The following is a 25,826-nucleotide window of genomic DNA, read 5'->3' as shown; positions in this document are numbered from 1 at the left end:
AACCCTATATCCCCATTTTCTCCTTGATCCCATTTGTCTGAGGATGTTGCTTTTCTTGATGTTCTGATACATTGGCCTTCCCTCTCCTCCACTTCCACCTTCTTGCCCTTCCACATGAGATACTTAAAGCAGCTCTCCCATCGACGGAGTCTGCCTTTCCTCTCTCTTTTCTTCATTCTTGAGCAAACCATGGTTGAAACCCTCAATTCGCACAAGCCATTCCCCTCCAACATCAGGTTCGGAGACCCTGGGGATGCCCATACCAGGCTTCTCAATCCCCAGCAACGAGTTTGCGGCGAGCATCGATAGCTGATGGAGATCGAAAGCTTCAAAGAATTCAATGGATGGAGTGATTGAGGGGGGAAGAGAGACAAAGCAGAGGGTTGGCTCGGGCTCCAAACCTTAGAAAAATCCCAACCTTAATGAATCTAACACTACTTTCTTTCCCTCTTGATGCAAAATAATTAATAAGAATAGAGAGAGAGGGAGAGAGGGGCTTCTTGATTTTATGTTGTTTCATCAGGGAGAGTTAGTAAGTTGACTCACTTTGGCTTTTCGTATCATGATAGAGGCTCTATTCATTAATTAGTTCTCATGTTGTCACATTTATTCAATTTATACTTCATAATTGTAGAAAATTTTTAACTCTTACAATTTTGTACCCGACAACAAAGGTATGAAGTAGCTGACCGGTAGGCATTTTATCATGATCTTCGATTTTGATGGATGCCATGTATGTCTGGAGACCCTGGCTTCGTAAGTAGGTAGGATATAAGGCACAATGAACACGGTGGTGAGGGAGTCAAACTCTAGACTCGAACATGACTTTGGACTCGATTTTTTTTTTTGTTAGGATTGGGTCATACATTAACCCAACCCGATCCAAACAACTTGTTGGATATGAAAGTTTTAGCTGTAAACTCAACTTGACTCGATCGATCTTCTATTGATTTGGATCTGGGTCCAACATTAGGATTCGAACAAGAAACTGGCTTAGATCAGGATCAATTATGCCTTAGTCTAATTCGATCCATTTGTAGTCCTATATATGATAACTTATCTTTAAATAGAGATGTTGATGATATAGTAGATGGTCACCAATCGGTCGAGCAAGCATACCCTCTACTATCGTTGGAAGTGGAGGGTTGTCGGAGCTTCACCAAAGAAAAGGAACCTGCTAATTGTGGTCTTCGTGCTCTTTGATAGCTAGGGTAGCACGACTAAGATTCGCCTAATTCCCTTCAAGCTAAAAGTAAGAATTAAAGCATCTTTATTATGTGAGAGGGCAATTGGTTGTTTCATAAGGCATAGGTAAGACTAAACGGAGACGCGAAGGTCCCACCATATCTAATTAAAACTTTTGGAGGAGAGAGGTTTATGGGTGGATTGCTATAAATTGAGGAGGTAAAGTGTAATTTTTGCTTTATTTTAGCCATTAGGTGGATCATCCATATTTTGTCAAGGTTGCATTTCTCTTGAAACCGCGTTACATGGGAAAAAACTGAGTTACATGGGGAAGGATACAAAACAACGAACACAGTAACTAACTATACTCGAAACGGTCGTCTCGGACTTACCGCACTCGGCCCGGCTGGGAAAGAAGAAAATACATGCCACCGGTTATTTCTCCCCGATAAGAAGAAAGCCGGTATATATGGCAACATTGGAAATTTATCCAAACAGAACTCACGGCAGACCGCAGTGGTTTATTAACTTCTGGGGATTTATTCGTGCGCTGTATTATCCTCCATCTACGTCCTATCCGGTGGACTGACGTTTTCTCCAGAGCGGAAAAATTAGAAAATATAAAATGGAAAATAACGAGGGATATTTTGAAAGAGAATCGGAACTCGAATCTCTTTCTCTCTTTCTCTCTCTCCAAATCATTCCAAATCCCTAATCCTCAATCTCTCCGCTCTTCTCGTCTTCTAGGGTTTCCTTGATCTCCCCCCGTCAATGCCGGCGACGGTGACGACGACGGCGGTGGTGGGGCGAGGCCTCCACCCGGGCGAGTGCGGCGGCGACGGATGCGACGCCCGGAACCCCTGGCCGCTCCACAACGTCCGCCACCGCGGCGTCTTCTGCCGCCTCTGCACCTCCTGCGTCCTCAGATACCACCATGGATCCTTCTGCTCCACCTGCTTCGACGTCCTCGAAGGCGCCGCCGCCACCGCCTGCGGCGGAGACACCTCGCCGGCAGACCGCCCCGTCGTCCAATGTTCCAAGTGCCCCTCTGTCTCCCACCTTGCCTGCCTCTCCGCCCCCGAGCTCGCTGCCCAGTTTGTCTGCCCTAGCTGCAAGAACCTCGATGGCTTCTCCTACTTCCCTGTCTCCACGCGAGAAGAGACTGCCAGTGAAGGCGAGAGACCTTCAGATGGAAGTCGGAATACGATTGACTCTTCCAACGCGAAGGCGCTTCTTGCCGCCGCGCAGTTTGCGGCAGCTTCGATGAGCAGAGCGGCGGCGGCCGCGAGGGCTGAGGCCGAGCGGAAGGTTAAGGAGGCTGTGATGGCAAGGAAGAGGGCAAGGGAGATGCTTGAGACAGCTTGTGTAGTTTCCAAGAGAGAAAAGGAAAAGGAAGTCAAGGTGGAGCTGGGGACAGCATTGGTATCCAAACCAGAGGAGGTGGAGCCAAAGAAGAAAATGCTGCAGCCGAGCAGGACTGTTGCTGCTGTCCTGGCAGCACAGAAGAGGATCCAGAATAGGGAGAGGGAGAAGCTGAGGAAGTTCCATGATCCACTCACTGTGAGGCAGAGGCCTGCGCAGGGAATTGCAGAGAAGGATAAGTCTCATGAAACTTCAATGTCTGGCCCGAAGAATGTCTCGGGGAACGTGAAAAATGGTCTGGGAAGTTCATCGAAACCCACAGATCATGTAGTACATGAGAAGGGGAAAAAGGGGATGCTTTCTGGTCCTGAAAGAGGCAGCACTGATGAGGAAAACAGAAATTTAACAAAGAATGCTGCTAAGGGTACCAGGGGAGCTCAATAGATTCGAGGTGAAGGTCTCTATCTTATCAGATCTTCTTAAATTTGTTGGTAAAATATTTCATATTCCGGAAATCATAAAGAAAGAATCATTATCTGGTGTCTTTTGGATTTACATGTCCATAAACGCTTCGACTAGAACATGCATATTCTTTTCTTTTACGTTTTCTACATCTTTTGTTTGCTCTCTGTCTGTAAGTTTGATTTGTGAATTTGTGTGAATTCACAATTGAATCAAAGAAGCTGGTTTCCGCTTTTAATTGAAATGTTGACATTGTTGCAGATTCATCAATGTCCAGAACTAAAACAGGAGCTTTTACTGGTCTGTGAAAGACAGCTAGTCAGCGTTCATGGGTTGCTTTTGTGGGTAAATATTATGTGTTTCTCATTATGTTTACTCTTCTTTGCTCAGTTGCTTACAATCATCTGTTGAGAGTATGTTGTGTGTTAATTAACTTTTTTCTGGTGAAGCTAAATGTCTTAACTGGGTCCTATTGTAACATTGAAGTGAACTAAAGCTCTTTCCTTTCTACCTTCTGTTTTTTTTTTTTTTTTACAAATGCCTTCTGACTTTTAAGAAAATGTTTGTTTTGTCTGGAAGTTCTCTAAATGATTCATTCATCTTCAGTTTACTGTTCTATGCCCAAGGCCGTGAGCTTACTTGATTTAGTTTTGGATCCAATAGCGGGTTGCTTGTCTTGTCCTTTGCATTACTTGGCAATCGTCTAGCTTATCACTTTTTGGTTTATCTGAGTAGAATGTGATATCTTATTTGAATGTAAAGGATGCCATATATGGTTCTTATATCACTTGAGCCTTGAGGATTAGCAGAATATGTATATTATGTTGTACTTTCTTAATTCTTCATATTCATTGGAGTGAAAATCACACAATTTGGTTAACAAATACTCTCTAGTAGACAAGTATAAATCAAGGTAAACTTCATTCCTCTGTAATATAGAATAATTCTAGTAGCTTTATGAAGATGAATCGACATGTTTTGAACATTTAGGTTGTTGATTCTTATAAACACATTACACACTAAATATCATCTGAGATGTCACTATTATTTCATAAAAAGATTATCAAAAATAGTGTGGAGTATATCATGAACATCTAAATATTATAAATTAACATCACGATAGCATAATGTGGGAACAGAAATTTTACAAAGAATTACAGTTTTCAGAGAAGATAGTTATGCATCATTTGTGTTGATACATATTATTTAGTTATGCATCATTTGTGTGGATAAATATTATTCAGTTGTAGGTGTGGTTTGCATCCTATCCCTCCTTAGGATTCAAAGGGGATCTGTATGATGCCGACGAGATCTCTGCAAATGGTTGATATCTTAAGGTTTTACAATGTGCTCAAGTACCTTAAAACCTTGCCTTGTTAGTATTAAAGAAAAGTTAGAGTTGCATACCAATGCAGACAATTGCAAATGATATTAGTATGAATGTTCTAGCCAATTGCATAACATATGCAAATAAAGGGTTTTCTATGGCACTCCTGGTGATTCCGTACAAGTACCATTGGCTAATAAGCAGATTTTATCCATTTGCTGACCAATGTTTCAGGTTAAATATAAGCCGTTAATTATCAACCTGCTATTCCTTGTTTGAACATACAAGTGTAGGTCAGAGGTTCCATTTTTACTGTGACATGATCCAAATGGAGTGGGCCTTTTTGTCATTTAATCTCCTCTTCAGTTCCATCTTCCTCCTCTTTGGCATTGCAATGATGTACTTATCTTGTGCCATTGCTGAGCCTTCCCTCGCCCCTACCTATTGTCGAGAGTTTTTCACCGATTGATCAAAATATTACCCCATATATTGCACCGTCAATCACCCCGCTCCCCACTATTGAACCTTTTCTTGTTGCTAAGCCTTCGCTCACCCCATTTGATGCCCCACCACTACCATCGACATTTTGTCCCCGATACCTCATTTCAAATAATTGCTAAACCAAGCCTCACTTTGCCTCCCTTTTTCTTCCTTGAACATCATCAGCCCATTCAATCGCCCTTCTTATCTCCCTTCTTTCTTCCCCACCATGCCTCCCTCTTCTTCTTGCTCTCCATCCTTCCCATCATTGCTTATGTTGCCCTTCTTGCATTCATCTTTTAATAGTCTAGGGGTGGTGTTGAGACTAGTTGAAGGAGAGTGGTGGTTAGGCTCAACAGCAGCGGGGGGGGGGGGGGGGGGGGGGATTTGAGGTGGGTTTAGCTGCTTTATTTGAGGAACAAGAAGATCTACGGGAAGAGAGAAGGTTGAGCAATGGGTGAGTTTGATGATTTGATGTTGATGGGAATGTTGGTCGGTCAATACGGGTGAAATAGGGTAAGTCACAATGCTAAAATTGGTGGTCAATTATCAATCATCTATTCAATTGAACCATTTCGATCCCTTTGCCCTTTATCAAATGAATGATTGAAAGCTCAATGCAATAAAAATGTAAAAGTATACAAAACCCAAATATGATAGGTAGATGTACGTCAAGGATTGAATGAATTGCCCTATTTTGTTATTTCGAATGAATATAATTTATTAAGGGCCTAATTGCCATTGACTCAGTTCCCTTTTCTTTCTTAAAAAAGGTAATTAGATCCAAAAAAATGTTTGATGAGGTTGCTTTCATCTTTTTGTTGTTTTTGAAAGTAATCGTGTTCTAAAGGTGCTCTAGTTGCTTAGGCAAGGTGACGAAACCCCTAAGCACCTCAAAAATCCTCAGGCAAGGCCAGTTTACTTGAGGCGGTGCCTAGGTGAGTGTTTGAGATAAAATGAGAGGCGGTCATTTAAGCACCTCTCCAATGTCTGACAACATTCTTGTTGTCCTTTTTGCCCATTCTTTTAGATCACTGTTAGCTTTATTTTGATGTTGATTTTGGTCCATTGGGACCAATATAGATAAATGGTTACTTTAGGATATTCAGTGGTTTGTTATTTTACGTTGTGTTGTTTAGAAGCATGAAACATGTTTTGCTAAGTGGTATTTTACTATCATGTATGAATACTGAATCTATTTAGTATGTCCAATGGTTTATTTTTTCCATTTTTTGTTCAAAACCATATTTTGGGAAGTGGTGTTTTGATGTGATGCTTTAAAAGATGCAAAATATGATATCCAATGTTCAAGATGATCATGATTTAGGATGTTGAAACTTGAAAATTAATTTTGTGATGTTTATATTATTTCTAGATGTAGATGTTATTTATTTCTAATGCAATTATTAGACTTTTCATATATTAGCACCTTGCTTTCATCAGGAGAGCGCCTTTTTGGTGCCTAGCACCTTGGGCAATATAGTGGTCTTGTCATCTTAAGGGTGCTTTTTATGTTTACAACTTGGAAAATAATTTTGGAAATCAAAAATTTTTCAATAGCGAAATTGCTTCAGTTTCAAAAATTTTGGAAAAAAGGAGAAAATTGAGCCATTGCCATCTCCTTATTGCAATTGCTATCACAACTGTCCCCCACCCCCAAACAACGATTTCTTCTTCCACCAAGAGGGTTGGAAATGGGCTCAAGCTAGCCCAAGGCCCATAGGACTTGGTCGGCTTTGAGTCAGGCCTTGAGCCTAACTTGAAAGGATTTTGGTTGGGCTTGAGTTTGGGTTGTAGGGTCAGAACAATAAATTGACCTGACGAGTCCAACCCATAGCCCAACTTGATGCCTAGCCTAACTTGCCCCCTCCGCCAAACTAAACCCTGACCCTATCCCTAACACCCACCCCTCTTACCACATCCCACACTGTTACCCATGTTATAATACTCCACCTTTTTGCTCCCTCTCATATTCTCATGCTTTTCTCCACCTCTTTCTCACTCTCCATAATTGTGCCCTAGGCCTCGATGTTCACCCTCTCTTCCTTGCTAACCCCCTTGCCACCTCAATGTTCTCTACCACGAGCCCTCCCCAACTCATGGATGCTGTTCAGTTGCTCTCTTCACTCTTTGCTTTTGCCTGCTTCATCGTCATCATCGTCCATGGTCCCAGTATTGTCTCCTCGATTCTCGATGGGCTCCCTCAGCCTTACTGCCCTAACTCTTGACGCCCCAAACTATAACACTAATCCCCTCCACCTTTGCTTGTGGACCTTCTCCCTCTCCAAATCCCCCTCGTTTTCTCTTGTACACGAACACTAGGGTAGGGTCACCGAGCTCGGGTTCGAGCTCATGTCAGGCATGCTCGAGCTCGATTTTTGTAGGGCCTCGTTCGGGCTTTGGGCTAGGCTCGAATTTGGGCTTGGTCAGGGCTTGGGATTGATCAGAAATTCTCTTGGGGCTTAGGCCTAGCCCGAAGCCAGAAGAGAATTTCCAGGCCAAGCTCAGGGAGGGGTGCGGCCCAAGCTAGCCTAACCTAGCTCACTTCTAGCCTTAACCATCAATACTATGACTAGAATAATGGCTGATACTTGCTGCTTGTGCTACACCATTCTTGTAGTTCTTCACCACTAGTGGCACTATTTTGCTAAGATAGCCACCACCAAAGTTCTCCAAACTGATACTGAGACCCATACCGGTCGGCAATTAGCCTGGTACAGTACGGTTGCATACTGCACTGTGCCGTACCATACCATGCTGGGGTGATTGTTATTTTTTTTGAATTGAAGTCAGCAAATGGTTTGCCGACTTTATTATAGCTTGTTGGCAAAAAATAAATAGGATCTCCTATTTCGAAACGAAACAGGGAGGGCTTCTAAGTCCTCTCTACATCTTTTCGTGTGGTCTCTCCCTCTCTCCGTCCATTCCTCCCTCCCCCTCTCTCTCTCTTTTCTTCTCTCCTTCCTCTTCCTCCCACTTGCCTGATTTTTTGAACCGAAGGGGTGGAACTGTGCCAGTTCACCCTCGGTATGGTTCGGTACGCTCCGGACCGGGTGGTTCGGGGTGGTACAGTGAACATGGGCCGCCACCACCACAACCACCATGATTATGTTGGCTTCGAGTACATTTGATGGTCTGTTGCACTCTCATGTATTAGATTTAATCTCTTGCCTTTGAGATGTGCTCACTGAGATAAGATGGAAGGCAATCAAATGCCTTCATAACTCATATTTAATCATAAATTGATGAGAAAGCTTTGAACTTTGGGCAATCACTTGTGGTGATAGCTAGGAGAGAAAAAGAGAGCTTGCCACTCACCTTAGCCCCGTCTCCCACCTTCCTTCCATCCGTCCTAGGGATTGAGTTTGTTGTTAAGCATTGCAACAGATTGTGAACTCAAGGGGGATGAGAGAGATAGAAGAAGAGGGTGAGTGGGGCCTCCATGTACCTTACACCTTTGCGGTTCTCTGATAGGTTTAGGAGGTCGACAATCTGATCGCAATGAACTGGTCCAAAAGTTGATGGTTAGGCAACAAGGAATCATGATCCTTATGAAGATGCAAACGGATCCAAATTATTTTATCAAGAAAATTGTATTAATCAAAACATTTAATATGATATTTTTAAATAACTAAAAAGGATTTTTTTGACTCTAATAAAGATATTCTAAGTGTGAGATCTATGGTCATATAGATGTCTTATTTTTTTGCAGATAAATTTTATTGTTAAGGAGTTTATGTGATTCTATTTTCATGTCTTTTGGGGTATAGTATCACTTCTTATTGTCTAGTTTAAAAGAGAAGTTATAGAGCGTTAGAAGATTTATGGATGGGAATGGTTTCTTTCCCAAACAGATTATAAGCTGTAGCAAATTCATTTACCAAAGTGAAAAAAGAGTTTGAAATGCGTTTGTCTAAGCTTGAGCTCATACCTTGTAGGGTGGAACAAATAGAAGACAAAATGAAAAAGGAAGAAAACAGATTTTAGCGACTTTCAATCCTAGATAGTGGACTTGATGAATTTCCCATGTGCAAGGTAGAATCCAGCCTGATCATTCCAATCCTTAAATCTCATCTTCATTGATATCCTTGATTGACACCTGCAGAATGTCCTATATATTTTTGAGCTGAAAAAGGTTCATGTCCCTAGCGCACCTGGCACCAGAGATGGATCAAGTTGAACCAACATCATTAGACTGAAAAAAACATTGCACTCAACGTTTAAAAGATATAATTTTGCTAGGTTATGTATGACCCAAGTTTTTATATCGTCCTTTTGTTATTTAACAACGTATGTGTGGGAGGCTACGAATCTTTAGAACGATCTATTTGCAAACACAACTAGCAGAAAGTTAATGTACTGGAGATGTTTTTATTAAAGTAACATTGGATTGAGACACAGGATACGGAGGACATGGAGGATTTTTTATCATTAAAATTAAGACAAAGGAAAGGGGATTGTTGAAGGTCAGTTTGAAGGAAAACCATTGAATTGATTCTTTTTTAGGTAATAGTTGGTAGAAGGCCTGACAATTGCCTTTATGGTATGAAGTTGTGAGGTGATGATCAGTAGTTTCATAATTTAATTTTAACCTTGCTAATTAATGTAGAGCATTGCTTAAACACTTGAGAATATCAGTAGGTTAACAAATTAGGTGGATGAGGGCGGGGGTCTCTGGAAAAAGATAGAAGGGTGTTGACTGGGAAAAGGGTCTGACTGAGTTGTAAGGTTGGGGGTTAAAATTAATAAGGTATATGACACCACTAAATTAAACTTATGGAATCTAAGAAGTCTAAGTCAGATAGCAGACTATGGTGCAAAAGCTAATTGGCTTTTGTTAGGCTTTGTATAGGGTTTTTAAGATAAGCATAAGTGAATTCTGCATCATAACAAGGCTCGGGAACGTGAAGAGGTGTTCATACTTTTAATTAGGCTAGGGATAAGTCTCAAGGTGCATGGAGTAAGCCTCGTTAATTTTCCTAAAGTTTTAAAATTATTGGAAAGTAATATGATATTAATTTAAGATAAAAGAGTTTGGGGTTATATATGGATTCAGCTATAAAGTTTTGTATGGATCAAGCACGCCAGTCACCAAGCGAGCACAAATATTTATTGTACAGTACATATCTTGCCTTGCCTAGATTTGAAATTTGGAGTCCACTAGCAATGCTTTACAAATAGAAGTGATTCATTTCTTCCTTTCTTATGGATTATGGAAATAATCATTGTATGCCTTCAATAAGGTGTAATTGTGACATAATGGTATGAAATGTGCGAGTCATATGGATCTCTTAATTTGGTACCTTCATGTTGTAAATCTTCATCAAAGAGCCTAAAGGCATTTTTGATGAGCCTCACCTTGAGGCAATTCTCAAGTAAGTCTTTTTAAAGAATGACATTTATGTTCCTTTTAAACAATAGTGTTGGTTAAGCCTTATCTAAGAAGGAGGAGCTTCAGTACAGTGAGCAAATAATATATTAATGTTGATTAAAAAAAAGAAAAATCATGTTTGGACTATTGGAAGGAAGAATGGACCTAATAGGAAGAACGGGTCTTGTTGTTCTATTTGGCTGGAATGGGATCAACATGAGTTATATATAAAATTTTAAACCGACAATTGTTGTTATTGTATGTCTAGTAAGGCTCTAGGGTGTCCATTTAGTGATTAGCATAGAGAGATTGCTCGAATTTTGTTTGGTTTGGGCTTCATTTTTAGAGGGTGAGCCTTGCCGCAATAGTAAGATTGCTCTATTACAACCTAGGCATTAACGTGTTTGAAACACAAAAATAGCCTATCAGTATATGGGGGCAAGGCTGTGTATATTTGACCCTCCCTAGACCTGCAGTGCGAGAGCCTCGTGCATTATGCCGCCTTTTTTTTGGCTTAGCTCCTACCTTGTACTTTCTCATGTTATTTGTTTCTACTTTTTCTTACTCTAGCACCGCTTCCTTGTTGTCACTTATACCTAGCAATTTTGTTTTTAGTTTTTCTTACTTAGCATCCCCCGTTATTGAAATTGCACCTGTATCTGCTAGGGGATTGGTTTTTGTTTGTTGTGTTGGTTAGAGTTTGATGTCTGATGCCGCCAAGGGATCATACAATTGTGGATAATAGGTTACAGATAGGAATATGTTTAGGATTTAGTAGTCTGGACTATTTATATTACAAAGAAAGCTTTAGGAAGGGTATTTGACATGAATAAGTGCAAAATTGTGCTTCCAGAATTTTAATAGTACAATTTCCTTATACGTTTCTTGAGTCCTTGCATCATCTTATGTGACATGTATGAAGCAATAGGTCAGAGGTGCAATGTTGTGCAATTATACATATAGAGCTTTAGTACAAATTTCTTCCAGAGGTCACCCCATTTAATTACTGAGACAAGCTTTATCTATAATGCGTTTTGATCGGACATTGGATTGGATGATAGTGATTCCAATTTAGAGATGCATAGAAGTACTATTAGGTGAATTCTGACCATTGATCTATTATTTTTTTTTTCCAAATGCCATTGTTTTAATTGTTAATATGAGCTTGATCAATATTTTGATTTGGTGTAGCATGGATGGGGGAGAACAAATCTATTTAACAAATGGGAGCCTTTTGAAGAAGGCTAAATCTATTGTTGTAAGACCTAGCCGGGTCGCACGAGTTGCCCTGCTCGACTCATGACATGTAGTCGTATATGTGTCGGTTAACTCTAAATCCGGGTGTCCAGAAAAGCTAGGTGACTCATTGAGTTGGGCTATTGACCTGTTGGACTCGCTTTGTTCAACCTAGCATCCAACCATGGTTGACCTGGGATTCCTAGTCATAAGATTGGGATAGAAGATGAAGGTGGAGGTTGTAGAGGTCTAGAGGGCCAGTGGAGGCACCGATAGTGTTAGAGAGCTCGGAGAGGCGTCGAGGGTTGAGGTGGAGTTGACAGGGCAGAGAAAGGAGTCGATGGGGGGTTGATATGGCATAGGCATCTCGCCGGGCCAACACCCCTTTGCGCCATGGTACCAAGTAGAGCTTCTCCCATGCCATCTCTCTTATCGCCTCTGCTGTCTGGAAGTCCCCATTGGCCACCAGCTCTGTTGAGCTCACATGTATGAACCCCTTTTCATTATCCTTTGTAGCAGTGCTGCCCTCTCTCCTCCACCATCATTGCCATTATTGTTGCTGCTATCGTCGGTGGTAGGGCTGTGTTAGTGCCGTGTTGCTCGATTTGTCTCCCATAGGGTACAGGGAAGCGGATTTGGGAATGGAATCCATGAACTAAGACCCCAATGAAGATATTTTAGAAAGGGAACTCTCTCGTTACCTCTCCTGCGAACTTACCTCTCCTTCGATCTGACGGTCCACATTATGACATGTGTGCATCTATTTTTTTTTTGGTAGAATGTAAGCATCTTTCTTGGAGTGAGAGTTCATTGGTTGATGGTTACAATAGTCTTTAGAAGCCTAGATATGTAAGACATGGTATGAATTAGACAGGTATGCTTTTCTTGAAAAGAAATTATACATACATACATACATATATATATATACACATACATACATACATATATATATACACATACATACATACATATATATATACATACATACATACATACATACATACACATACATGCATACATACATATACATACATACATACATGCATACATACATACATATACATATATACATACATACATATATATATATACATACATACATATATCTATATACATACATACATATATATATATATATATACACATACATATATATATATATATAGGTTAAATAGAGGTGGTTTGACCCAAGTTGACTCATGGTTGACTAGGGGTTGACCTTGTAACCCATGATCTGGATAACAAAATGGGTCGATATCCAGGTCGGGTTTCAAATCATTGGATAAATCTTATTTAATGGATTCAACAAAGGAGTTTATCCATAGTAAGGGTCCCAAGTCGATTTGTGGTTGACCAGGGGTCGACATTGTCACCTTTGATATGGACACCAAAACAAGTCGATATTTGGGTTGGGTTTTAAATTGGCTAAATCTTTCTTAATGAATTCAAAAGAGGAGTTTATCCATAATAAAGGTCTATGTAGCAACTTTGATAATATTGGGAGTCGCATTGGATTTTTAGTTTATTCCTTTTAGGTGTTTGCCTAGCCCAACTTGCACAAGCCTAATGACCTATTTGTCTCCTTCGACTTAATCTAAACTATCACTCAATATAAGAAGGATGGAAGGGAAATTGTAATCTCTCTGCTGCCATCTTTATTCTCTCTGTTCTTGCTTGACCTAGGGCAAGAAAAGGAGCTATGATAGAGGACAAAGGACAAAAGTTAGATGGTGGGAATCCTCTCTCCCCTCACCCTTCTTATCTTTTCTTTTTGTTGTTGAACCCCAAAACAAAGAGTAGAGAGCTTCTCTCTCTTGCTCTCCCTCTTCCATTATCGTTCCTTCTGTTTTCAAAACTCTAAAAGGGTCAGTCCTAAGCCTCCAAATCAGGTATCTCGTTTTCTTTTCTTTTTTGTTTGTTTTTTGACCATGACCATGAGAAGGCTCAGGATCAAAGTCCGTGGAACCAATACTAGGACCTGTACATATTTTCCTCGATGGTACGGTATAGTACAATACTGTTTTGTGCCGGCTCGCCGCATATTGACAAAGGGGAGCTGGAGAGGGAAGGGGAGAGGGAGAAGGAAAGAGAGGAAAAGAGAGGGATGGATGGATGGAGCGAGGGAGGGAAAGGGATGGCATGGTTGTTAATAAGATGTAATATATTGCATTAGTATTATACAATGACATTAGAGGACAAAGGACAAAAGTTAGATGGTGGGAATCCTCTCTCCCCTCACCCTTCTTGTCTTTTCTTTTTGTTGTTGAACCCCAAAACAAAGAGTAGAGAGCTTCTCTCTCTTGCTCTCCCTCTTCCATTATCGTTCCTTCTGTTTTCAAAACTCTAAAAGGGTCAGTCCTAAGCCTCCAAATCATGTATCTCGTTTTCTTTTCTTTTTTGTTTGTTTTTTGACCATGACCATGAGAAGGCTCAGGATCAAAGTCCGTGGAACCAATACTAGAACCTGTACATATTTTCCTCAATGGTACGGTATGGTACAATACTGTTTTGTGCCGACTCGCCGCATATTGACAAAGGGGAGCTGGAGAGGGAAGGGGAGAGGGAGAAGGAAAGAGAGGAAAAGAGAGGGATGGATGGAGCGAGGGAGGGAAAGGGATGGCATGGTTGTTAATAAGATGTAATATATTGCATTAGTCTTATACAATGACATTATTATCTATCACTATTATAATAATCATAATGAATATACTTTGAATTGTTCCAATATAATAAATTTTCTATTGCATATGGTTATATTTTACAACACAAGATTATAGTTCATATTAATACTATGATACTCATGATAGTACGTACTATATGTTTTAGTATTAAACTAGGCATGATTTAGATAATATTAATATTGTAATACCACCATATTATCATATTAGCAGGCATAGTATTATTAATATATCAAAATAAAAAATAACGCATATTTATTATTTTCATCTATACCATATTAAGAAATAAAGTTTAAAATTTTGAATTATTCTTTAGCAGATTCAGCTTGTTAGCTTTTTTGATAAAGCTACTCATACTTTAATTCTAAAATGGTCATCTATTCTTAAAAAAAACAACAATAAATGAAAAATGCAATCAAATAATACAGTATGTTGGGCAAGAAAATCTTTTCAAGTATTATAGCGCGCGCGCGCGCGCGCGCACACACACACGCACATATATATATATATAAAAAGAGAGGGAGAAAATATCTTTTCAAGTATCATAGCATATATATATATATATATATGTATGTATGTATGTATGTATGTATGTATGTATGCATGTATGTATTGTATATATGTATATATAAGAAAGAAACTATAATCAAATATCTCAATGAATAAGGAAATGAAAAATCAAAATGCTTTAAGAAGGAAGGTGGATTCAAATCACTATTTATCCATAATTTTTGAATTAGTTTTTATTTTACATATAGAATCATTAGTTCAATTATTTATGTTTTGTTTCCAAAACTCTAAAAGTAAAAGAATTAAAATAACAACACTGATATATGAGTTTATTGTTTCGATCACTTTTTAAAATGGCCATTTCATGTGCCTTTTTGCTATTTTATTATAACACTACTAGCAAATGGGCATGTTCGCAATTGGGAAAACAAATTAAAAGTTAGATTATAAATCATTGATGTTGCTCGAGTGCAAGTGTACTTGATCAGATTAATTATGCTCCAGCATGATCAGGTTCGGGGTTATGCATCATCCCAATCTGTACCAAATACGCATCTTAACTCTGATTTACGATCAACTGCATCCAACAAAAATATAATATTAATATAGCACTTTTATTATTATTTGTTAGCAATAGTACCAATTTAAGTGATGTGTAGATCGCACTTTTGTGCTCTCATCAATTGACGTGAGGTATATTATATAAAGATGAATTTAAAATCAATTAAACTTAAAAATCAAATAAAATTTAAAATGAAAAATAAAATGTACAATACAATAGAGAAATAAAAAGTAAAAATATAAAACAAATGATTACAAATGATCAACTAGATATTATAACAAAAGATTGCAAGTCATTCTATTTCTACAAATTGCAGAAATTTCTAGCCACAAGTGATCTGATCTTCAAAAATCTCATAAATCTTGCCTGTGAAGATTCTACATTTATGATGACTACAGTGAATTCTAAACCTCTGTCTTATATTATATGTAAAGTTAATGGGTGAGTTCCAAATTTGAATATAATAAGATGACATATTAAACTAATTTGCTTGGAGTAGAGGACAAGCGCCTATATTTATGATAAAATGAGATGTTAAGCTATGCAGGAAGGATTTTTTCCCAAAAAAGGATTTTCCCCCCTTTTTTGGTCGAGAGTGTTTTTGGAAAAAAAAAAGTGATGTGAAATCTTGATAAAATCCCCAATATTAAAATAGATTTCATTTTAAAATAATATAGATTATATTATTATAAAATTTCAGTTCATGCATATGGTATTGTCGATATACTATGATTTTATCAACTGTAATATTACTAATAATGATACTCATGCTATAAATGTAATATGGTTAGTGTTGCATGGAGACAGACACGGGAATCACAGATTTGGATACATATTCAAATGTCTGTCTTGACAAGAGGAAATAATGGAGATGCAAGGATACATACGATAATATATAATTTTAATTACATAATGCATATTTATATCTTATAAATTGGAAGACGTTGTATGGTTTCTCAATATGCATGTTTCTTATCCTACTTATTTCTAACATCAAAATGGAGGCTCTAACTCATTGTTGGTAAAGTGTAGCCCGCTGCAAATCTCTAATAGCTGCAAATGAAGAATTTTATATATGTATCCGATTCGGATATTGTATCCAACATGGTTGATTGGAGCTGGATGCAAGTGTTCAAGTAATAATGAATATGCTATATGTTGTATTTGATATATATTAAATTATATGATATCACGATACTATGTCAAACTCATTTTTATTGTTTCAGCATAACAACCGAACTACCTGCAACCATTTTGGCCTTAGGTTAAAACGCTACATTAATCCAATCATTTAGTTATAGTTTTTAGATGTTGAATTTCATGGAACCCAAGCATGGGATTTAGGTTGTTTTAGCAACTAGAATTGTAGTAGGTTCAATTACGTGCAACCAAATGTGTATGCGCTAAAAACTAAACAACAAAGCTTTTTTATTTGCAGAGTTATTATTAATATAACACAACAAAATTTGGTTTTAAACACCTTGTACTATAGATGGAATTTTAATATATATATATATATATATAGGGGATTGATAACCTACTCTCTGTTATGGTATGTTATCAATCTACCCATTTTTCCGTAGACAAAAAATACCCTTACTTTTTATAACTCTTAAGGGTATTTTATGTCTTTTTACAATCTCACATTAACTCACCCTCTCAACCCCCCAATTAATACTCTCTCTCTCTCCTCAGTGTATATATATATATATATATGTAGGTATGTATATGTATGCATATATATATATATGTATTATTATATATGTATATGTATACATACATACATATATATATATATACATACTATGTATGTATGTATGTATGTTTGTTTGTTTGTTTATATGTTTATATATATATATATGTATATATATATATGAGAGAGAGAGAGTATATTAATTGGGGGGTTGAGAGGGTGAGTTAATGTGAGATTGTAAAAAGACATAAAATACTCTTAAGAGTTATAAAAAGTAAGGATATATATATATATATATTTTATATATGTGGGATTGTAAAAAGACATAAAATACCCTTAAGAGTTATAAAAAGTAAGGGTATTTTTCTCCAATGAAAAATGGGAGTAGGTTATCAATCCCCATACACACACACACATAGAGTTAATGTGAAGATAGTTTGGTTTTTTTTTTATTTTTTATTTGTTGAGAGAGAGAGAGAGAGAGAGAGAGATAAAGGGTGGGAGACCCACTCAATATAAGTTACCCAGGCTTAAGTACTTTGGGATGCACCACCTAGGACCTGAACCTAGAATCCTCTTCGTAGGAGTAATATATGACAACTATGATAAAGCCTAGTTGGCAAACAATTTAGTTTACTTGAATAACTATTTGGCATGCAGATTAGATTTCCTTTCGTTGGGAAGAAAAATTGTGAACCATACTTGTACATGCACATGTATAGGAAGGTAGCGATATGTCTCATAGGAGTTCATTTGTTGAATCATCATATGAATTACGAGGCATCGAAATTTGTAGCAAGCTTTTGAGGTTGTAGAATGTCGTCGTTGTTATATGGAGTAATGTTGTCGCTATTGAATGAGCATCGTTTGCTATTTTTATCATATAGAAGGGTACCGAACAAAAATGCATGTGTAAACGTATCTTACCTAGTAGCAACACTAGCCACATGTTTCCCTTTCTAATTGTTGGTTCGCCATCCAATTCATGTGGAACTTGAATGTTTATCAGGGAAGGTGTGGATAATGATTAGGCTTTTCCTAATACTTAAATGGGTTGTTTTATGCCATATCATTTTGGCTATTAATAACATTATTGTAATAGTTATTAATGCATTTCTATCCAATTATACATGTTTATATCATTACCATAAAAAAGGGCCATTACCTAGCTATAGTCTCGGCAATCCAGGGTCCTCAGAGGGGCAAACTAGGATAGACATCAACTTGTGCTATTTACGGACTTGAACTTGTGCTATTTCGCTTGGTAGCCCAAGCCTTTTACTATTGCCCCAGGCAAGATTTGCCGTCTTGGTACCGAACTCTATACTAGCGGTTGCTAGCATAGTATTGGTATAGTAGGGTACGGAATTTTTTTGGCGTACTGAGTGTTGGTACGCCATCCATATCGGATACTGATACCGAACCGGTATGATACGGTATGCCCCTTACTGTCCGGTTCAGGCCGATAAGGCATACCATGGCACCAGGCAACTGCCCCTATTATATACCATTACCTCGATGTAAATTCCAAAACTTCACATAAAACCACTATCGAAGTAAATATAATGGCAAAATGGATGGTGTAAAGAGTTGACTAGAGTTAGATATACGTGAGATAGAAGCGACGGATCATCATTCCCTTATTAGACTTAAGAGAAAAGCCTTTATTATGATGCATTAAAGGGGATAAAATAGAAGAGGGGGTGCAAATTGCGCAATTTTGAAGTACAATGTAGCCTTTTTCTTTGAGTAGGAATGCTAATGGCTAGCTAGGCTTGACTCTTGCCGACTTTTTGTCTGACCAAATTTGGCTTTAAATGCTTCCCACATTTAGGTCCATTTGCATGTGTTCAATCCATTTACATGAAGTCTTCAAGAATGTAATTGCAAATAAGTTAGTGCAACTCTAAATAAATTGATGAGTGAAGACATAAACTTGAAATTGTTCATTCGATTATGCAAAGTGCAAAAATGGCAAGTAGATTCATTTTTATCAGAAAATTCCCGTCCTTGACAAAATAATAGCAACTCGAAGGGAACCATATTTCATTTTAGAATGTCTCATTAGAACTTCAAACTTGAAAAGGCAAATTATGATAAATAGATGCTCTACTAAAAACAAACTATTTTTAAAAAAATGCAACTTATGACTTGCCTCTATATGAATGAAACATTAACAACAATCAAGGCATATAATTCCTTTCAAAAACATTAGCATCATCTAGACTATCATTATCAATGTATCAAACTTTTCCGGACTTGTAAGTTGTAACTATCAGAAAGAAAAAGGATAATCAAGTTAGAGCAAGGTTTGTTGTATCATGCTGCATAGGGCAGTATAGCCCGTGCTTAACTAATCCTAGGCGGAACTGGGATGAAATCTTATGTCAAACCGATTTGTGCTTCTCGGTTCTGCTTGGTACGGGTCGATCTGACTAGTAGCTGTCGATTCCCAGGTGGTATTGGTTGGGAGCATGAGAAATGGATATGTCGAACTTTTTTCTCTCGTGGGTTATTTGAGAGGGCTTTGTCACCAAGTTTTTCCCTATTTAGGGCTCCTTCGATCCAAGAGCATCACCAAAGTATGCAAAATCTCCTTCTTTTTGGTTTTCTATGCCAAAAATAGCCAAAAAAATTAAAGAAAAGAGGAATCATGTCCGAATTTTATATTCTAGCATGATTTCATGACATGGTGTATTGCTAACTAGGATCTACCTAATGAGACAAATATTATTTTTCTACAATACGAATTTTGGAAAAATAATTTATAAAATAAAAGTGCTAGTCAAGAACAAAAAGCAAGTAACTAGGCTATGACATTGAGTGGCAGCATGGAACCATGTTACAGAATCAACATTGCTAGAGGTGGAACTGGTGTGACTTGAATATAGGGAAAGTAGAGTCACTAGGCTAATCTAAGTGGTGGAAGGCTGCAAGGTACTGAACAAGGTCCAGTTAATAAGGAATCATCTTCAGGGAGAACAGGAAAAGCCAAAGAGAAACAAAGAGGGATCAATTGATGAATCTCCCAATCACTAGCTTATCATACGAATGATCTAAATCCATATGAGGTGTAGATCTGGCATGGAGGTTCAGATTTAGGCCACTAAATAGGTGAATTCGGGTGAGGAATGGCAGCAGGACAGGTCGCCAGACATAGAGCACAATTTGAATTCTTATATTATGAGAGGGGTGGTGGATCAGGGGTAGTCCACAGATTCAAGCTTTATGAGGAATCATTCAGTTAGAGGTGATGGTAGTGGCAATGATGGTAGTAGAATAGAGTCCATGTTTGGGGTGTTCAGTAAGAAAGGGAAGAAGATCAAAGGGAGTGCATGGGCCAGTGCCAAACATCTGTGATTTGGATTTGCAGACCTGCCCAAGCACAGATACCAAGCAACTCAGAATTGATACAATATTTAAGAACATGAACAAAATATGTGGAGGGCAATTGAGAAGTGGTTTTATTTCAGCCATATACCTGCTTATGTGGCTGCAAACACCTACTACTGCAGCATGATTGGCCGTTCAGAAAGCCAATCCGGGCGTTGATTATCCTGGGCCGTTGATTATCCTGGGCCTTGTGACGTATAGGGTGACCCGCCCAGGACTTGATTAAGCTCAGAGATTGGGTGGTTTCATTCTAGAGCAGATAAGCCACATATGGTGTGACTTTGATTTGTGATGCATTGTTTGGGCCAAGTAGACAAAGCATCATAAAGTTCATTATACTCTATGGTAGGAGGATATTCTTCCACAAATTCATCGAAGTACAACAGTGACTACATCCCTGGCTTGGAGAAGGGAGTGAGTGATCAGATGGGGGAATAGAATATCATGTAGGTGGTCATAGATAATGGAGCTCAGTACAAGGTCTGAGAGGAGCTAATGATTAACCGGCAATATGTATTTTGGACCCCATGTGCTGCCTGTTGCATTGGTCTATTTTTGAAGGGTGTAGGCAACATCTGAAGAGTGAAGTAGGTGATGGCGACTAGTCCCTGGTAAAACTATATATAATCATACATGGATATTGGTATTGTAAGGAGGTTTGTTAGGGCATAGATATTGAGTTTGGCCGTCACTCAATCTGGCATGCACTCCTATTGGCCTGAAGATCCTCATTGATAAGAAATCATGGTTGACAATCATGTTTACAGTGATGACTAGCTAAATTCTAGATGGACTTGTGAAGGTACATATGGAAACAAAGTAATGGGGATAGTTTTGGGCATGCAATGCTGGCAATGGGTTGTGGAATAGAGAAGGCAATTGTTTGCTAATTGCAACCAAATAAGGTAATGCATATTTTAAATTTATCTATTCATTTTTTACTTTAATTATTAGTGTATATATATAAGTTGATCATATTTTTCTTTTCGTTCTTAGGCACACCGCAAAAATTGACTTTGTTGATAATGGGGTGAATGGTGATACTGATTTTAAAAAGAATAATGTACCTTGAAGACTGTTGTGCCCATGTATTTGAAGTTACATAGTTAAAGTTGCATTTGCTCATTTAAAATCACTTCATTTTTTATTAATTATCTTTTATTACAATTTTACTTTTAGATTTGAAGTTGCAGTGAGGTATTTTTAAAGGATTATGGTTTCGTTCAAAAGAGCAGACTTTTTTGGCTGTTATTTTGGTGGGTTTAAAGATTGGCTTTTGAAATTGTCCTCATCAGATTTACACTTTTATGAAAGTTGCCACCTTCCCTCTATTCTCGTGATTAAGATCAGGCAAGATGGATTTGGCTACTTCTAAGTAAGCATCCTTTATGGTTGTACCTAGGAAAAACTATGTATTTGACACCCAAGGAGTCATGGATTCCTTGTGCGCATGGTGGAGCCCCTATATATCATGCCTGTTGCCTTTGTGAGTTCACCGTAACTCAATGAACTTTAGAATTTTGTGAACCCTGCATGGTATAGAGAAGTGGTTGTGATGCGATTGAAGATTTCAACCATAAGGGGCATGTTTGGTGTTGCTTCCGCTTTTTAAAAAGTAATTTTCAAATATTGGATTTATTTAGTTTCAATTAAAAGTACTTTTTCGTATATTTAGCATTTGGTGATCAGATTTGTTAAAACTACCTTTTGTAGATGAGCTTAACATATTTGGAAGATATGGAGCAATCTTACAAAAGAAGTTAGAAATTAATTTTTCTAGCTTCTTGTAAGAGTGCCTTTTTGACTTCTACTTCCTATAGAAGCACTTCTCAAATGATATTGCCAGACACTTATTTTTTTTAGGATTTATTTTTTTCACTTTAAAAATTGTAAAGGACTTTTTTTTTTTAAAAAAAAAAGCAACACCAAATTGCTGTACACTCTTTTCATAGGCTTAGAGTGCAAGCAAGTGCACAAACGTGGAAGGAATTTAATGAAATATATCATGTAGATCTGAATGTGGGAAACAAGTCATGAATAGAGCTCAATGACTACCATTTTTAGAGAATGAAGACTAAAAAGAAAAACAAAATTTTGGACTTGATGGGGTAGTTTTGTGAACCATATCATGTGGCATAAAAATGATGAAAGCATGTCATGGATGGTATCCTATAAGATTCATTACTACTATTTCTAGTAGCATGCAGGTTGGAACGAAACAAGTGTTGTGGGTTGCATCAATGGACAGGTGTTCATGAACTATCTTTTAGCATTCAATCATGGGAATAGAGTTCATAAGATAATTCTACAAAATTCAGAATTACCATATTTGGGATGATGCTGATTAGTGAGAAAAAAATATTAGTCTCTGTGACTGAATGCATGAACCAATGTGTTCATGAATAATGATTAATTCTTATATTTGAACAAATGAGTATCTAAGGGCAACTATAGTGGAACTGGAACCGCCTTGGTGTGTTAACTGGTTGGGATTTGTCTGGGTTTAACATGATCTGGATTTGACTCAAGTTTGTTTTGAATCTAGAAAGCCAGACTGGATATTAGTCTGAGCAAAGTAGAGTCTAAATCAAATTCAAGGATGAGATATGGTAGAGTTTGATAAAACTAGTTATTTATAACTGCTTCATAGATTGAGCAACATCTTATATGACATTCAAAATGAAAGAAAGAATTATATATTATTCTCAAACCATTTTTGAATTGTGTAGTTTTGAAGGAGCTGTTTTGTCTTGTAACAGTCCTTGGTATGTGAGTAACTTAACATTAGCTAAGAGATGTAATGCAGTTTCTCTTTGATGATGACATTTTCAAGTTTCGAACTTTGGGTCAGTTGTATTATTTAACTTGTTGATGAGTCAACAATTTGCTTATGAAAAAAATCTAATAGCTAGTAAAAAGTTTTTTTTGTTGTTATAAAGTTCATAAGGAGTCACATGTTCTAAAGATTGGAGCATGCCCTATGGATGACAAGGTTATATAAACAGTTAGTGTGCATTTCTTGAGAGGGCCATCACTTTTTTATGTACCATTTAGCATCTTCTGCTTCCTTGTGAAATCACATCTCAATCTTTGTTGGAAAATGAAGGTTATGAAAAATTTCTAAGTTCAAAGTACCTGCCAGATTGAAATGGTCAGGGCTGACAATGGTGAATGATCATGTAGGTCAAAGCTCACAGGCAAACTGAAACACATTAATATCATTAGGAGGGTGTAACTTGGTAAATTGCCAAGATATCTGGATTTAAAAGTAGAGAGTACTAACTTAACTCAGGACGAGAACATGATTATGGTGAGATTACTAGCTAGTTGAATTGGCAAAGTCACGGGGGGTGGGTTCTAGTGACTTGGGTTCAAGTCTTATCCTCACCCTAACTTTGGCCAGGTTCCCTCCCATATTATTTCTCAGAAGTGAGATAGTTGTGCCACACACGAGAGAGAACATGATCATGATGAGATTGAAATAAGACTAAACACCATCTAGATGCGGAAATTGCTCGTCGGTAGATCTAGAGTTAATATAGAAGGGCGGTATGGATGTTTCTACCTTCTACAAACTTGTGAGTATTCAGCAAAGGTCCAGTCTGTCAAAAAGTTGTAACTGGAGTCAAGCTGACCTTACACTCATGTCTAGATATAAGGCAATGGTGGGGCATGAAGCTGTGGAAGGGTATAGGGATCAAAAATGTATTTGGGATCAAAGGGAACAAGACAATCTGATGGCTTTACGATTGTGTTCCATTAATGATCTGGGTGATGAAGAAAGGTAATAAATGCAAAATGGTTATAATTGGATCCATGAGTGGAACTTTTTTTTTTGTCAAAGAAGCAAATGTAAATTGAACATGATGCCTGATCTTTTGCCTTCTTCCTTTTGTAGAGCTTTTGGTAAATGAGACGGTCAATGGTTGCAGCTCAACCTTTTAGAATCTAGAAATTGGAAACTGTATTGAAAAGGGGAAAACAAACTCCCGTCACTTCAGATTGGGAAAAGATGAAAAGTAATGAAGTTTTCTTTTAAAAAGCATCACTAAATGCAAAAGATCTCTTGAGATTGGAATTCTGACGGGGTTGCTCATAACGGGAGTTTGATGGTTTGGTGATGAGCATGGAACTCTTGTGAAGTCTCTTTTTTCTTTTCATTTTTAAGGAGGTTCATAGGCAATGGGCAACAATGGGGGGGTGCCTGCTGTGGTTGATAAGCATGTGTTTAGAGGACTAGACATTAAGAGCTTGGGCGGCTCATTTTGAGCTTCTACAATAGGAAATTGTTGGTAGCTGAGGGTGGTCTCTAATTTTAGATTTACAACCGACCTGGGTAGAAGCATTTGACATTATGATGGTTTTTGGCTTTCTACGCTATTCAAGATGTTCAGCTTAGAGGTAACGGTGAAAAACAATAATTTTGAGAGGACTGAGAATCACATGAACAATATTATTTCAAACTAATAAAAAAACTACCAAATTGTTTACAGATTTTGATTCTGTGAATTATTTCAGGTAATCTAGGTAGTCTAAAATTGTCCAGTTACTCACAAATTTAAACTCTATTAGAAAAATTTTCACAACTTATTTAAGAAATACTTGTGTTACAGTCGGTGATAGTTTTACTTTCCCATATCCATTTTTACTGTTCAAGTGTGTTGTATGCTTTTCTTTTACAATTAAACATATACAAATATGTTTGTAACCATAATCATTTATATTTATTTATTTTATTCACTTCATTCTTTTTTTTCCGTGTCTTTTGGTGAAATTTGCCTCTAGCCAAGCTGTTCCTGAAAATGCTTGAGATTGATTGTGAATGGTGCGAGTTAGGTACTTCCATGAGGATCTCCTTGTCTATACTGTGCTATCTTATAGTCCAAATGCCTGGACCTAGGGCCATGCAAGGCTGGATGCTGAAGTCTGAGCCATCCTCATTGCTGCATCCCTTCCCCTCATGTGTCACGGCCTTCATCTAATTATTGATCGAAAAGTCTTTTCTTTTCTTTTTCTTCTTTTTGTTATTGCTAGTCTCAATGTCACAGGACTTGATGCGGTGTTCAGTAAGATTTTGTTTCCTTTTTTTATTCCTTCTCATGTTTTTGTGAACTGTAATCTTGGACTCTCAGATTTGCCAATGAGAATAAAATGAAGCGGCAATTGGAGAAAGCAATTTTTTCTATTATGTCTCAGGTGAATTTTGCATGCTAAGGAGTGAACAGAACAATGGGTTCTTATCTGCACAATTATCACGCATTTATGAGGGACTTAAAAAATGTAGTTCATAAGAGCTGTCTACTCCAAAAATTTGATATTTTATGTTTGTTGTTAAGATAGTTGGAATTGGATTTCTGAGCAGAGCCAGTAATTACCTTCCGCTAGGAGGAAGAAAGAGAGAACAAATGTTGACATGCACATATCATGGGAAGGTGGCAAGTTTTAAAGTAACAGCTGTCAATCCTCTTTGTTCTGTTATATATATATATATATATATATATATATATATATGATAATAAGAGGAAGAAAAGATAATGGATGCTAAAAAGGATTATGTGGTATTAGAA

The 25,826-nt window shown here is 37.7% G+C and overlaps 1 protein-coding gene across 5 annotated transcripts; it reads left to right on the top strand.

Moving 5' to 3' along the window:
- Nucleotides 1-1,789: 1,789 nt before the first annotated feature.
- On the top strand, nucleotides 1,790-25,444 carry LOC103707684. 5 transcript variants are annotated; one of them, XR_005513548.1, is made up of 3 exons: nucleotides 1,790-3,004; nucleotides 3,271-3,354; nucleotides 25,096-25,444. XR_005513548.1 is itself a non-coding variant. In XM_026804866.2 (2 exons), exon 1 carries the CDS (start codon nucleotides 1,957-1,959, stop codon nucleotides 2,989-2,991), a length of 1,035 nt encoding a protein of 344 aa, XP_026660667.1. In that variant the 5' UTR covers nucleotides 1,796-1,956; the 3' UTR covers nucleotides 2,992-2,998; nucleotides 3,271-3,519. The 5 variants fall into 5 exon arrangements, 1 of the variants encoding a protein (XP_026660667.1); XR_003385833.2 differs by having other exon boundaries at nucleotides 25,045-25,444; XR_003385832.2 differs by having other exon boundaries at nucleotides 1,796-2,998.
- Nucleotides 25,445-25,826: the final 382 nt, after the last annotated feature.

This window comes from Phoenix dactylifera, chromosome 1 (assembly GCF_009389715.1).
Source record: "Phoenix dactylifera cultivar Barhee BC4 chromosome 1, palm_55x_up_171113_PBpolish2nd_filt_p, whole genome shotgun sequence".
In the NCBI taxonomy this organism is placed as follows: domain Eukaryota; kingdom Viridiplantae; phylum Streptophyta; class Magnoliopsida; order Arecales; family Arecaceae; genus Phoenix; species Phoenix dactylifera.
This window is presented reverse-complemented; position numbering and strand designations above follow the sequence as displayed.